Below are 13249 nucleotides of genomic sequence, written 5' to 3' on the forward strand. Positions count from 1 at the left end.
AGATTTTTTTTTTTAATTAAAACCATAAGATACTCTTAAAATCAGAGTAGGATATAAAACCTGTATGGAAATGTGTGGGGTTTTTTTAATCTATATTTATATTTTTTATAGATATGAATTCTGATAGACATATAATAACTCGGTGCTGTGTTATTGAATTTGTGCTGTTCTTTTTTCCCCGATCTGAACAGCACCAGGCAGTGCCATCTACTCCTTGATGTCTTCAATTCCACAGAGCATGAGTTGACCATCAGTGCTAAGAATAATGAAGATTTAATCCTGCACGCTGGGGAGTGTCAGCGGTGAGTGTTCTCAGCACTAAAAGGGCCCTGGGTTTAACCCTGCTATTTGTTTATACACCATTGATGACATCTGGGGCCTGTTTTTCTTTTTAATTTCACACATGTCAAAGAGTACGAGTTTTTGCTTTCTTTAAGGTGGATCACTAAGTTTTAGCAATATTTCAAGCGAATTTATTTTGGCTCTGAATCTGGTAGTACTGAAAATAACAAAATATGAGCTAGTTGGCACTGAGGTGTACAGCTCATTGAACTTGCTTTTGTACAATGTTTTAATATCATTTTCCTGTGCTCTCACTGTAGTTCTGATGTTAAAACCTGATCTCGCTAGTTCGTTATCCTTTCTCAGTTTTAAATTTTCTTTCTGTGGTTTCCTAGCCCTTTCATCACCTTTCCTACAAAGCAAACTGCAGGAAGGAAAAATAGAACTGAAGAAAAAGCAATCCCAATCTCTGTGGGAAAATATATTTCAGATTAAGTAGGCTGTTGTGAGTATTGATTCTTAGAACCCCACTACAGTGATGTACAGCTCATTTTGTAGCTAACTACGACCATTATTTTCCATAATATATCTGCCCAGAATTCCTGCTGCTGGCTCTACCCTACATTGCTTGGTTTATCTTCGTCAGATGATCATTACATCTAGACACCATTTTCATCTTAAAAAAGATGAAAATGTGAAAAAGGGAATATTTATTTTTGGTCCCGGGCTCCCTGCACCGTTGTCTTCTTTGGGAGAGTTGTGCTGCACTCTGAAGTCATGGAATTGATAAACTTCATTAAAGGGAGATACTTTCATGTCTTCAGATCTCAGTGTGAATATTGAATTCAAAGTAAAACCACATCTATTACAAGGAATGCAGTTGTCAAAAAGAAGTATAGAATAGGTAACAATAGCAGTAAATTGGGAATGATTTTTGCCTTGGTGACTCCCAAAGCTCAACAAAGAGGAAATACATCGACTCAAACCCAGGTTGAATTTTCTCAATTTTACTTTGCCAAGGAATGGACAGAAATATCAGTAACATACAGTGCTTGTTACTTTTATTTGGAAAGAATTGGCTTTTTTCTTTTTTAAAAAGCAGTCTAGTCATCAAAATGTTCTGGTTCTTGTCTGTATTGTTTTGTAATTTTGTTTTTATGCCTCTTGCTTTTTCCCATTATTTTTGTAGTTGGTAAACCTCTTGAAATTTTTCATTCCCACTTTTTGGAAGTACATGTAACAAATAGAAATAAGGTTATAAAATTCCTTTGCATCCTCTTGATTGAATTACTTTTATTTTTCTATGGACTTAATAATTTGAGCTTAAATATCCTTAAATCATTATGTAGTAAAAGATACAAACTCTTTCAGTAAGTCTTTTGAAACAGTCATTTATTAAGGCAGATCAGGTATTTGTTGCAAGTATTTAAACCTTTTAAGGATGAGGTTTTATTCTTGTTGCAAAGTATTTTTTTCCTGTTGGTTAGAAATTGCACTGAGTTTTCTGTTGGTTCTAAATTCATTTATTATCTATTTCTTGAACAATGATTGCTTCTAATTGTAACAGTATGTCTATAGCTCACATATTGCTCAGAGTTTTAATTTTTATTCTGGTGGATCTACTACAGAAAAGCAGGTGTAACATACACTGGGCCTTAAAATTAGCTTCCTCCTCTTAAAAAAAGCCTTTTGTTACTCTTACAAAAAAAAAAAAAAAAAAAAAGAGAAACCTTTGCCATGTTCACCACTCTTTAAGCAATGGTTCTAGATCTTTGGTTTTTAACATACGAAAATCATTGTCAGGAATTTGCATTTGAACCAAGGTTTTAAATCCAAATATACAATGTTTTTCATCCTGTTCTTGAATTCTCCTTTTATAAATTTTTTTTCTCTGGACATTGATTTCTGTTAATATCTGATTAATATTTAAAGAGAGGCTTTTCCGTCACCTTCATTTTCCCCCACCTCCCCTGCCCTGTACCTTTTTGATTCCGTCCTCATTTTCAGTGTTTTCCTCACTCCATATCTATTTAAATTATAACTTTTTTTGCCAGCTTTGGCCACTTTCACTTCTTTTTGTAATTTACTCTCCTCCCATTCATCTCCATCATTGTGAAATCTCCCCTTCTGACAAAGTGTAGGGAGCAGGAAATTGTTTTCTTCATCCCTGTTGTGAGACTGAATGTGTTTTCTGCCCACAGACCTCCAGAGAAGGATAATGGTGCATCCTGCTCCCTCTCCCCTCTTTGCTTCCCACTTTGGATGCTTAGAAAGTCCATGCACGGCAGTCCCTGGGATCCATCTTGTAGTATCCATATTACTTGGTGCATTCCAACCTCCTCCTGTTCTCTGGCTTCTTTATGTTTAAGTAAAATGGATAAAATATGTAGAATACTACATAATCTTTTGATTTTAAGGTCTGAAGAGGAGTTTGCTTCAACCAGCTTAGAGACAGGGCACTAACAGCTGCCTACAGCAGGAAAAAATGGTATTCTACTAGGAAGGAAAAGTGACATCCTTTGGGGCATTAAAAGACCATTTGGAAAATAGATGGCTTTTTCTGCAGTAAGAGTATTCTACTGACTAGTGAAAATTATCATTTTAGCTTTCAGAAAAGCTTAAGCTTACAGTTTGCTGTATTTTTTAAGCCGGTAATTGGGATTATTTACTATGTGCATTGTAACTGTTCTTGGAGACTTATGTATATAAGCAGTGTTTCCGAGAAGAGACACTCTTTTCCCTTTCTTTTAGGATAGAGAAACACATTTTACTCCCTGTCATTTTATAGTGGGCTCAGTGATTATTTTGTTCACTCATTTTTCTGTCTTTCGTCGTTGCGTGTTCAGCAGACACACAAACGAAAGGATCAGCCTTTCATTTTTTTTTTTCTCTGTATCCCAAGATGTTAATTAGAGATCTTCATATTCCCCTCCCTGGTTTCCACATGAAATGAAATGTTCCTTTGTATCCCATTGTGGGACAATTAGTAACATGCTCTACTTTGAGGTTTTTTGTTCTCACAGGTTTGTGGTCAGGAGGGGAGAGAACCATGACTCAGTTAAGGAGAGAAGGAGAAGACAGGAATTTGTCCTCCTTCACCTGCAAGGTTGTATATTGCAGAAAAGAGAGGAGAAAGAGTTTTGAAAGGTTATTTGTTGAACTCCTGAAAATAAATTTAAGGTTCATTACAAAGCTAGATTCAAAATTGAATTATTTTTTTGCTGCTTTACATCCTCAGGAGTTTCTTTAATATCCACGGGGAAATACACTGGAGAACTGGTATCCTGACAAAAATCTGTCAGACAAGTTGCTCTGTGGAAGTTCTGGGGGCAGTGAGTGATGCTGAGGTATTGGCAAGGTCTTCAGTTAACTTAAAATATGTTTGTTACACCACACTGGGGTGTCAACATGTTTTTCTAATCTGTCCAGTTGAACATGCTACGTGTGATGATGAGGGAAGCAAATTCCCTCGTGTGCTCTTGGAAAGTTCAGCCTTCAGAGGTTTTTCTAGACTAACTGAGCCTCCTGTCTGCAAAGCAGTCTTGGAATATTCAGCTGCACTGCTAAAGGAGTTTTACGAGAAGACAGAAATGTTTTGAATGTAATCAGAGGTGAATCTGAGCTTGTTTATCCCAGTGATTTGGTAACCAACAGGTTGTTCTGACATGGAAAAAATATAGCAGACAGCGCTTGGAGGGGAATTGTATTTTGCATGGGAACAAAAAAGTGTTGCCACTAGCAGTGATTTGAAGTTATTGAAAACCATCGGTACAGTAATTATTGTGTTTCTTACTTGATTATCAAACCATTAAAATTAAATTTCATGACAACCCTCATTTATGCGTAAATCGCTTCATAATTTGTGGTAATAGATGTTATCTCATTATGTGCCCCAGGATATCTCATTTTGTACAACACACCCTGCCTTGCCTTTACATTTCTGTTTTGCGCGCGGTGTGTCTGGCACTCGGGGATGGGGAACATCAGTGGTCATGGGAGATGGATCGTGGGGATGGGCGGAGGAGATCAATCCATTTTGAACTCTTCCATGTGTGAGGGACCCCACAGTTGCCTGTGGATTTAGACATTAGAAATTTCAGACTCTTTTGGCCTTAGCATGAGGACCAGAGGGATTAAAGCTTGGGACTGCCCAGGAATAGAACTGGAGGGAGGAGTTAGGAGATGGAGAGCAAACAGGACCTGGATCGAATGGTGCCGGTCTTGGAGGAGCTGGGAAGGATATGAAGCATCTTCCCCACAGAGGGGATATCTTCTCCACTAGATGCTGGGAATGGAACCTAAAACTTTTGGAGCAATTTATTCCTTGAAAACAGTAATCAGCCCTGAAGTTTCCGGACAGGTGTATCGCTGGAACAGGTCATGGGAAATGAGGAAATAGTTTTATGGGTAGTTCAAATGGCACAGGCTTTTGTGCAAAATGTACAAGTTCTGAGAAGTGCTGGGTGTCCTGGGGGAATGCTGATGTGAAAAAAGGTGGCGGAATTTTGGCTTTTTAATTTTTTTAATTGGCAGTTGCCTAATTAAAAATAAGCTAGAGAAATACTGCAGGAGTAAAGTCAACACTCAAGTTCAGAACTGCCAAACTTCCTTCTGGGTCAGCAGTTCCTGCTTTTTAGCAGGGTTAGAGGGTTAAATGGATGAGTTTGCTTACACATGTCCTCTACAGTAAGTTTTGTTGCTTTTTTTCTTCATAGTCAGCAGAATCGTAGGCACTTTTCTGAGTTTTGCTAAGTGAACTTTTGTGTGTATTGACTTAACCTGGTTTTAATTTTTTTTGTTACATTCTAATGAGACAAGAATAATTAAAGAAACAAATTCTTATTTTAATTTTTGTACATCTCATCACATAATACCATGTTTCTTTCATCCATGAAAAGCAAAGAATTTGTTAAAAGTCCTTTGTGTGCATACTATTAATGAGTGCCATTTCTGCTGCTTAATTATTTGATGTAAATGTGTTGATTAATTGAGTTGTGAAGTCTATGATGTCTTATACTGCAATTTCTGCTGTATTAGTTAGCAATGCACAGTCAGACTGAAAACATTTTGAAATAAGTCCTTTTTCAAAGGGAACGAGAATTCAGAATTCTGCCCTTTTTTGAACCAAAAGTTCCCTTAATAAATTTATAGTCCATGTATAAGTAAATTGTGATTGTTATTTCTCACAGCTGCCAAGTCAGTGTTTAATTTGTGTGTCTGTTTATGACAGGGCATGTTGTCTGTATGGGAGATTAATGATTTTTTCCATACATTGCTGTTACAGTTTATGTTTTAAGGACAAAGCTGCTATGATTAAGGCTTTGCATGCTGTCACTGAGAGAAAATAAAGTTTCACAGCAGTTGCCCTGAATCTTCATGTTAAATCTATGACCAGCTGGATATTTCTGAGATACCTTCAAGTCAAATTAATAAATGTCAAATCTTGTTTTAGCTAAAACATGAAAATTACCTTCTGTTGTCAGAGTAATTGTTTTTAGATTTTCTTTTATTTGGCATTTTTAAAATATACATTTAATTTTTTTAAGGCTTGCCTTTTTCAACCAATAGCCAAATCAATCTTTAAATATAGTACATAATTTTGAGTGAATAATTAGTTACTTTCAACAAAAAAATTGGAAAGGAAATGTGTGTTGGGGTAGGGAAGGATGATATATCTAGCACTGGTCAGATCTGTAGTGTGATCCAGCTCTAATGTTCATTTTTATTTCAAAGCACTTCGCAAAAATTGGAGATGTTATAGGAGGACTCTGCAAAAACTATAGGCTGGCAAAATAACAAAGAGAATAATAAAAAGTAAAGAGAAATAGAAGAAATAATAAAGAGAAATTTCAGGTTTGGAAGTCATTTGCTTTGTAATTAAAGCACTTGAGGAATTCCTTCGCTGACAGGATCACGTGTCCCATGAAAACCAGACATTGGTTTGATAAGCACAGTAAGATTTAAGGGGATTATTAATGCATTGTATGCAGGGGGGATGGAGAAGGGCTCTCGTAAAGGTTAAGGAAGCTGAACGTAGGAAGAAAAAATGAACTTTGAGCTGTCTGTGAATATGTCTAGGAATAAAGAGATTTTCAGGCCTCAGGCATCATCAGACTGTTTCCCTCAGGGGGAAGTGGAAGCAAATCCCCTGGCTGCTCCGAAGGTGCCCTCAGCAGGACTGCTTTCCAACAGGAAGACCTTTTCCAGTGTTCTGTCCCTGTAATGGACAATGAAAACATTGTAGGTTTTACAGGAACAAAATATGTCCCTGTTCCTCTCTCTGTCCTGTCCCCAATGCAATGTCATCTGTTTCTTCTGGATGTATAGTTATGGTGTGTTTCCATAGGGAATGTGCAAGATAATCCCTTTTCTATGATTTGCTTTTGAATTTAGCATTTCTGTTTCCCTCAAGAACACACGTGTTTGAGCACAGATAAACCTCCCTTCTCCAACTGCTGGAATGGAGACCTTCCCTTTGGGTTGGCTTCCTCAGACTTGTCTGTATTAGGTGTTTCTTCTCTCCCCTTCCCTCCCTTCCCACGGTTTGACTGGAAAGACTCTATTTCTAGGCTGCTACGCTGGGTAGGCAACTGTTTTGGTGTTATATGACTTTCTGTAAGATTCCTCTTCTCTTCCCAGTTCTTCAGTTGACTTTTGCCCAAGCAGGGGTGCCTGTCTCTCTGGATCTAGCCTGCATGGCAATTTTTCTGACCTCTTTGAACATTGCCTTGACCTCAGGAGACCCAATTTGCACTATTTGTAATATTTTGTGTTTGCAGCCAGGGAGACGGGAGGTTTGTGAGCGCAGGCCAAGTTTGTCTCTGACAGGATTTATTAAATTTAATGGGGTACAGCATAAACATGGCTGCATAGGTTGGCCCTTATACAAAATATCACACAAATGTGAGTTTGCTGTCCTAGTTTAAAATGATCTATAAATCACTCAAAATCCAAACCAGTCCTCTTCATTTTCTCCTTAAATCCTGAGTAGATCACAGGCTGTAGGACTTGCAGGGTATAGAAGCTGTCTCTTGAAAAAAGTCAAAATAATTCATTTCAGAATTAAGAGTTAGAAATCATTAAAAAAAATAAAAGAACTTTTTTTTTTCAAGAAGAAATGTTCTTCAATACTCGAAAAACTTATTTGTCTGTTGAAATTTTTGGGTGCTTGGCCCATTTGTGGAAACATTCAACAAAGTGCAGGTCTGTTAAAAAAATTGACTGAAGTGCTGAATACTGTCTTTTGGGATTTCATTTTTGTGCAAGGTATGTGAAAGAAAGAGTAGAAGAACATTGGTAATTGTTGGTTTTGTTAGATAACAGTGGGGCAACCAGCTAAACAGGAAGAAATACTGTTTGTGCTTGCCCTTAATTCACACATATTCAAGCCAATACATTTATACTGTGGTTTTAGAAAATCATGTTTCAGCATTGATGGATGATGGAAAAAAGTGGAGAGTGAAGGTGAACCTTGTCAGCCTTTCCCTGGGTATTAGTCTCCTCATTAGAATGAAATAAAAGATAAAAATATTCCCAGGAAGAAATTATTTCATGGAGTTTTGGGGTTGGTCTGTTCTTTTTCTAGTAGATTTTCTGAACATTGAAGGAGGGAAGGTAAATTGTATTAATCAACATTGTTTATTCTACCCAGGTTTGTCCATATTTCTGTGAGGTTGAAGCCTAATCGAGATTTCTAGTTTTTCTCAGACCTTCTCAGTGGTCAGCACACCTGAGACAGTTGTTGCAGTTTCTCTCAGTAAAATCCATGTTAGAAACCTGAGAATACAGACTGAAGTGAGGACAGGCAGCCACGAGGTAAAAAGGGGTGCCATACACAGGAGCACAGACAAGCAGGGCAGTGCATTTGTGCAGCTCTAATACAGCTGGTACAGCCCAGACTTGCCTTGCAGTGTGAACTCAAGACAGGCTGCAAACATTTGTTATTGCAGAGGTGGTTTCAGGATTCTTTCCTACCTGGTTGGAAGCAGCAGAGCCCGAGGCACAGCACAGGCAGGAGCTGAGCCGTGCTCTGTGCCTGGATGGGAGCAGGACTGCAGAGAATGACAACCCCTTGCCTGCTGCTGTGCTGCAAACGTGGGTCTTCATGGCCAACTTCCAGGTTTGAGCTGGAGACCTCCAGAGGGACCTTCCAACCTGCAGAAGTCTGTGATTTGAACATCTGCCTACTCCTTGATAAACTTGCTTGCTCTTCCCAAAACCAACATTGTTATGGGCATGTGCCCATATGGATTCATCCCTCTGCCGCTTTCTTTTGCCCTCTAAGACTTTTTGTTTTTGCAAGATTTGTTCCGTGTCTCTTTTTTGTTTTTCTCCTCCAGAGGACGAATTCCTTCCTTAGCCTTTCCTTCTTTATTTTTCTTTTGTTACAGATGGCACAGAGCCAGTTTATGGTAAGGCTCTTGGCCTCCAGACTCATCTCTTCCTTTAAGTAGTGTGTTATTGTCAGTAGTGTGAATTTGCACAATCCTCCTCCATAGGTCCATTTAGAGGCATTACTTTTTCTGTTTGCTGTCACCTAAAACCTAGTGCCTTGTGTGTTCATCTAGCAGATGAAAAATTGCTGTGGAATTGATTTTGCTGATAAACTGCTCTGATGTGGTATTTGAAGACTTGGAAATAAGGAGTGAAGGGTATCTGAACGTTGTCTAGACCCTTTAGAGACTGTAGGATCAAATGGTGGAGGTAACTGAATAGTTTTAGTTCATTTCCCAGTTAACCATCATCTTTATTTTTGGGGAAAAGCTACCTAACACCTTTCAGGCCATTTTTGTTCATGCTGCCAGTAAAAGAGCGAGCATTTGGGTGTAGATGCAGCTCCAGGTCACACCTGGTTTGATGGATATCTGTAGATAAATAGATTAATTTAGGCTATAGCACTCTGTATTTAGGAGCACTCGCTGTGTTTTGTGGCTGTGGTGACACAGTGGCTGCGTTAATGGGATGAGAGAAGATTGTCTTGAGTGGCTGCCAGTTATGTCTACCTTAATGGCCAAAGGATTTATGAAAGTTACCCTCTGATGTTGCCCAGGTTTGGCTTTCAGCCTGCTCTCTGATGCTCTGTAAAAGATCACGATGGTACAGCGCAGATTTCCTGAAGTTGGAAGTAGAAATATCCAGTTTCTATTAATTTATTTTAGATGATCAAAAGTATAATTAAAATAGCTGGTTTATGAGTCTTTCCTTCAAAGAGAACAGTCATTTAAAATTAGTGCTTCGGCAGCTTGAATTTATGCTTCACTCCTGACATCCATTTAATTCTGCCTTCATTAACTGGAAACAAAAGCTAAAACAACAGTAATTTGAAAAGATCACTGAAAGATGTTAAGGAAATGCTGTAGTATATAAAGCCAACTTCTTAGGACATTTTTGTTTTGCAGTTACAAAGATGTCTCCAGAAATTGGTTGGAAGTGGAGTCTCCCCCCCACCCCCTCTGATGCCAACATACTAACTGGGATCACAGGCAAAACGTTCTTTGGAATCGTGCAAGGATTTAGAGGTCTTGAATTAAAAAAACAAACTGCTATTCTGCTAAGTTTGAAAACAGTGTAAGATTTGCCCTGTGGAAGTGTCTAATCTTGACAGGGAAGGGGTAATAGTAAGTCTACAAACTTCCCTCTTAAGCCACTTTTCCTCTCCACTCAGCCCCCTCTTCTGATGGCTGCATCTTCCCAAGAGAGAGCTTGGCCATGTTTGAAAATGCACACTCCTAATTTGTTTTCTTATGGTGGACAGTTGTAATAAAAATGAAGAGTTCTGCTCTAGCTTTGGATTTTTAAAGAATAATAGACGGTTTTGAAATAAGATCTTGGGGAGTTTTTAATTTCCTGACCCTCGGCAGGACTGTTACTCGAGGGAGAGGAACTCTAAATCTGGATCCTGTAGTGCTTTGATTTCTGCCTCGTGTAGTAGGTGTGTTTGAAACTCCTTGTCTTACATAGTGCTTTCAGGCTATGAAAGATCCCAACATTATGGAAACATTCCAGATTTAATATGTTTAATTGTAAATAAGTACCCTTAGGAAAGAGGGTGACTTGTAATAAAGAAGGTTAATTACAGGTTTATTTCAGTTTTATGTGTACATCTGCATTGAATAAGTGTGCTGAATTGGGAAAGAGTAAACAGGGAAAGATGCAGGGAAGATGTAGCTCATAAATCCATTGAAGTTCTGTTCAGGAGTGAACAAGCTTCTGGGTAGGGAGTATCTGATGAATGTAATTCTCAACATACGACAAGAGTTTCCCACCAAAGGAGAATCCAGGCTGCTCTGGGATAAGAAGGGAAAATTATTAATTGGTTAAGAGAGGGAATAATCACTTGTAGAGCTCAAGTCCTCATTGGAGCTCTCCTGGAATCTGGGCTGGGCCCTGACCTGCCCAGCTGCTTTTGGAAGCGTGTTGGAAAAGGAGTGAGCAGTGGACTGGGGAGGTCCCTGATCCTGGACTGTAAAGGAGGAATCTGACAGTGAGAAATTACAGGGGACGAGATGATGAATTTCCAGGTGAGCTTCAGTTTTAATAAATCCAAAGTGATGAAAAGAGTAGAAAAAGATCTGAACTTTAAATAGTGAATGATGAGCTCAGAGCTGCCTTTTACCTCTTAGGAGCTGGATCCAGGTTTTAGTGCATCTGTGAAAATCCTAGCTGTGGTTCAGTAGTGGGTGAATACAAAACAAGCATCTCTTTGAGCAGATGTGATGTATCAGCACAGGGTAGGATGTTTTTATTTCCTTGAAACGATCTCACCAAACGAGAAGGTGATACTTCAAAATTATTTAAACTGAAAGGAAGTGCTAGGAAGAAAATATTCGCAAAAGGGAACCAGGTATGAGTGAGGAATACAATGGTACAATTGAAGGGAAAAAAAGAGAAAATAACAGCCAGCACACATTGTAAATGAAAGAATGAATTATAAAACTATTTCAGGTTTACTAGTCTGAGATGATTGGTAGTATATTATTTCCCCCCCTTCCCCCGTTCCGTTATGGGATAAAGCTTTGCTGTCTGGTGTAACTGTTGGTAAGGTGGTTAAATGGAAACTGGTTTGTCTTCACAAACTAAATTATTTACTTCTTGGTGAAGGTTTTACCATTGTCCACAGAGCTTTTCCTGACTCCTAACCTGAAGGTTTCTGGAGTATTCCCACACATTCAGTTGATGCAGAATTAGCACTTCTGAGGTGCAGCTGTAAGGAGAGGAGGAGCTGGTTGGAGTCTGTTTATAGCAGGTTATTTGGGGATGGAATAGAGATTTTCCTCACTGATGGCAGGTGCTCTTTCAGATTTCTCAAATACTCTGAGATATTTCTCTGCTCCCCAGGTGCTTATTCTCCTCTTCCTTTCACCCTCTTTTTTCACATGAATTGTGCTGATGCCAAGCAGCTGCTCATAGGCCTGTCCTTTAACTGAGAGAGGGGAGCAGTGGACAACCAGGAAAACAACCTTCTCTTTAATATTTTTAAAGTCATCTGAAAGAGTTGTAAATTCCATGACAAAAATAATTATGATGTAGATAAATTCATGTATGTATTGAAATTAGATATACTCAGTGTAACAGAAGAGAGTTTGGCCAGTGGTTTAGTGTGGCTATGTGCCTTTCATAGAATTAAAACAATTTTTCCTCTTTGCTGTATAAGTTGTCAGAATGAAGCTTGTTTTGGAAAGAATCTACTGAGTCATTGCTTGCATGAGGAAATTCTGTCTAAATTACTCCTGCTATAACAGTTTACTGGGTCATCCATATGTTTCCTGAAGTGTTTATTCCTTGTCTTTTTTTTTTTTTTAAGTTCAAACTGAAATATATGTGAACTGCACAGAGCACATGACAGAATATGAATTCTGTTAATAGTTGCTGTGAACTGTGGCTTAAAATCCCAGCTATGGATATGTCTCAGCTAAAAACTTTTCCTTTGACAAATGAGGGCCTAACATATAAGTTGTACTCCTCACCAAAGTTTCCTTCCAGGGTTACTCCATCAGGGAAGCTTCTCAGTCCTATCATTTATATCAAAATTGAGTTAATGAGTTGTGCATCTCCTGAGGAGTTGGCAGAGCTTTTGCAGCTTCAAGGAGATCTAACACCTGCTAATACCAGCGCGAAATCTTGGCTGCAAAGTTGCCAAGGCTGCATTTAACCTATTTAAATCACAAGCTGCCATTGATCTAGTTTTCATAGTGTGTTCTCTTGAGTGCTTTGGTTTCAGATGTATTACTTAAAGAAGGAATTTAGTATTTAATTTGCAGTGTTTAAAAGGAGAAAAGCTGCCTCTTTGGCATTGATAAAGATAACAAAATACAGTTTAGTAATGTATTGATAATAATTTCTCAGCTCATCAAGAAGAGCCATGTAGTAGTTTTCTACTGCATGAAGGTTCAGTTTAGTACGAACAAAACCAGACTTGATCAAGAAAAAACTACAGATGGTGTGAATAGAAAGTTTTAGTGAACTCTGTGTATGTTACCGGGGGAATGGGAGCAGTGAATGACACTGTGTACACCAGGTGTATCCAGCACAGCTGGTCCAGGTTTGGAGAATGGTGGTGGTGTTGAGCAAAGCTTTCCATCCCCATGTGTCATTTGAAATTGTAGAAACATAGAATGGTTTGGGATGGAAGGGACTTTAATATCATCTTGTTCCAATCCCCTGCCATGGGCAGGGACACCTTCCACTAGACCAGGTTGCTCCAAGCCCTGTCCAACCTGGCCTTGAACACTTCCAGGGATGAGGCAGTCACAGCTTCTCTGGGCAACCTGTGCCAGGACCTCACCACCCTCATCATAAAAACCATCTTCCTTAAGTCCAATCTAAATCTACCCTCTTTCTGTTTAAAACCATTGTCCTGTCACTGCAGACCTTGGTGAAAAGTCTCGCTTAGTCTTTCACACAAGCCCCTGTAAATACTGGAAGGTGTTCTAAGGGCTCCCCACAACCTCCTCTTCTGCAGGCTGAA

The 13249-nt window shown here is 38.8% G+C and overlaps 1 protein-coding gene across 10 annotated transcripts in view; it reads left to right on the forward strand.

Annotated features, from left to right (window-relative positions):
* TRAPPC9 (trafficking protein particle complex 9) overlaps positions 1 to 13249 on the forward strand; it is a 455047-nt gene that overhangs the window by 159305 nt on the left and 282493 nt on the right. For 9 of the 10 annotated variants that reach the window (XM_017818312.1, XM_017818311.1, XM_017818320.1 and 6 more), the window contains one exon: positions 192 to 302. In XM_017818312.1, the coding sequence (XP_017673801.1) occupies positions 192 to 302 (111 nt within the window). Of the gene's footprint in view, positions 1 to 191; positions 303 to 3305; positions 3500 to 13249 lie in introns of those variants that run through there. The other variant, XM_017818321.1, reaches the window with a different exon arrangement.

The sequence above is a fragment of the Lepidothrix coronata genome, unplaced genomic scaffold, assembly GCF_001604755.1.
Source record: "Lepidothrix coronata isolate B3197 unplaced genomic scaffold, Lepidothrix_coronata-1.0 Scaffold67, whole genome shotgun sequence".
NCBI lineage: Eukaryota > Metazoa > Chordata > Aves > Passeriformes > Pipridae > Lepidothrix > Lepidothrix coronata.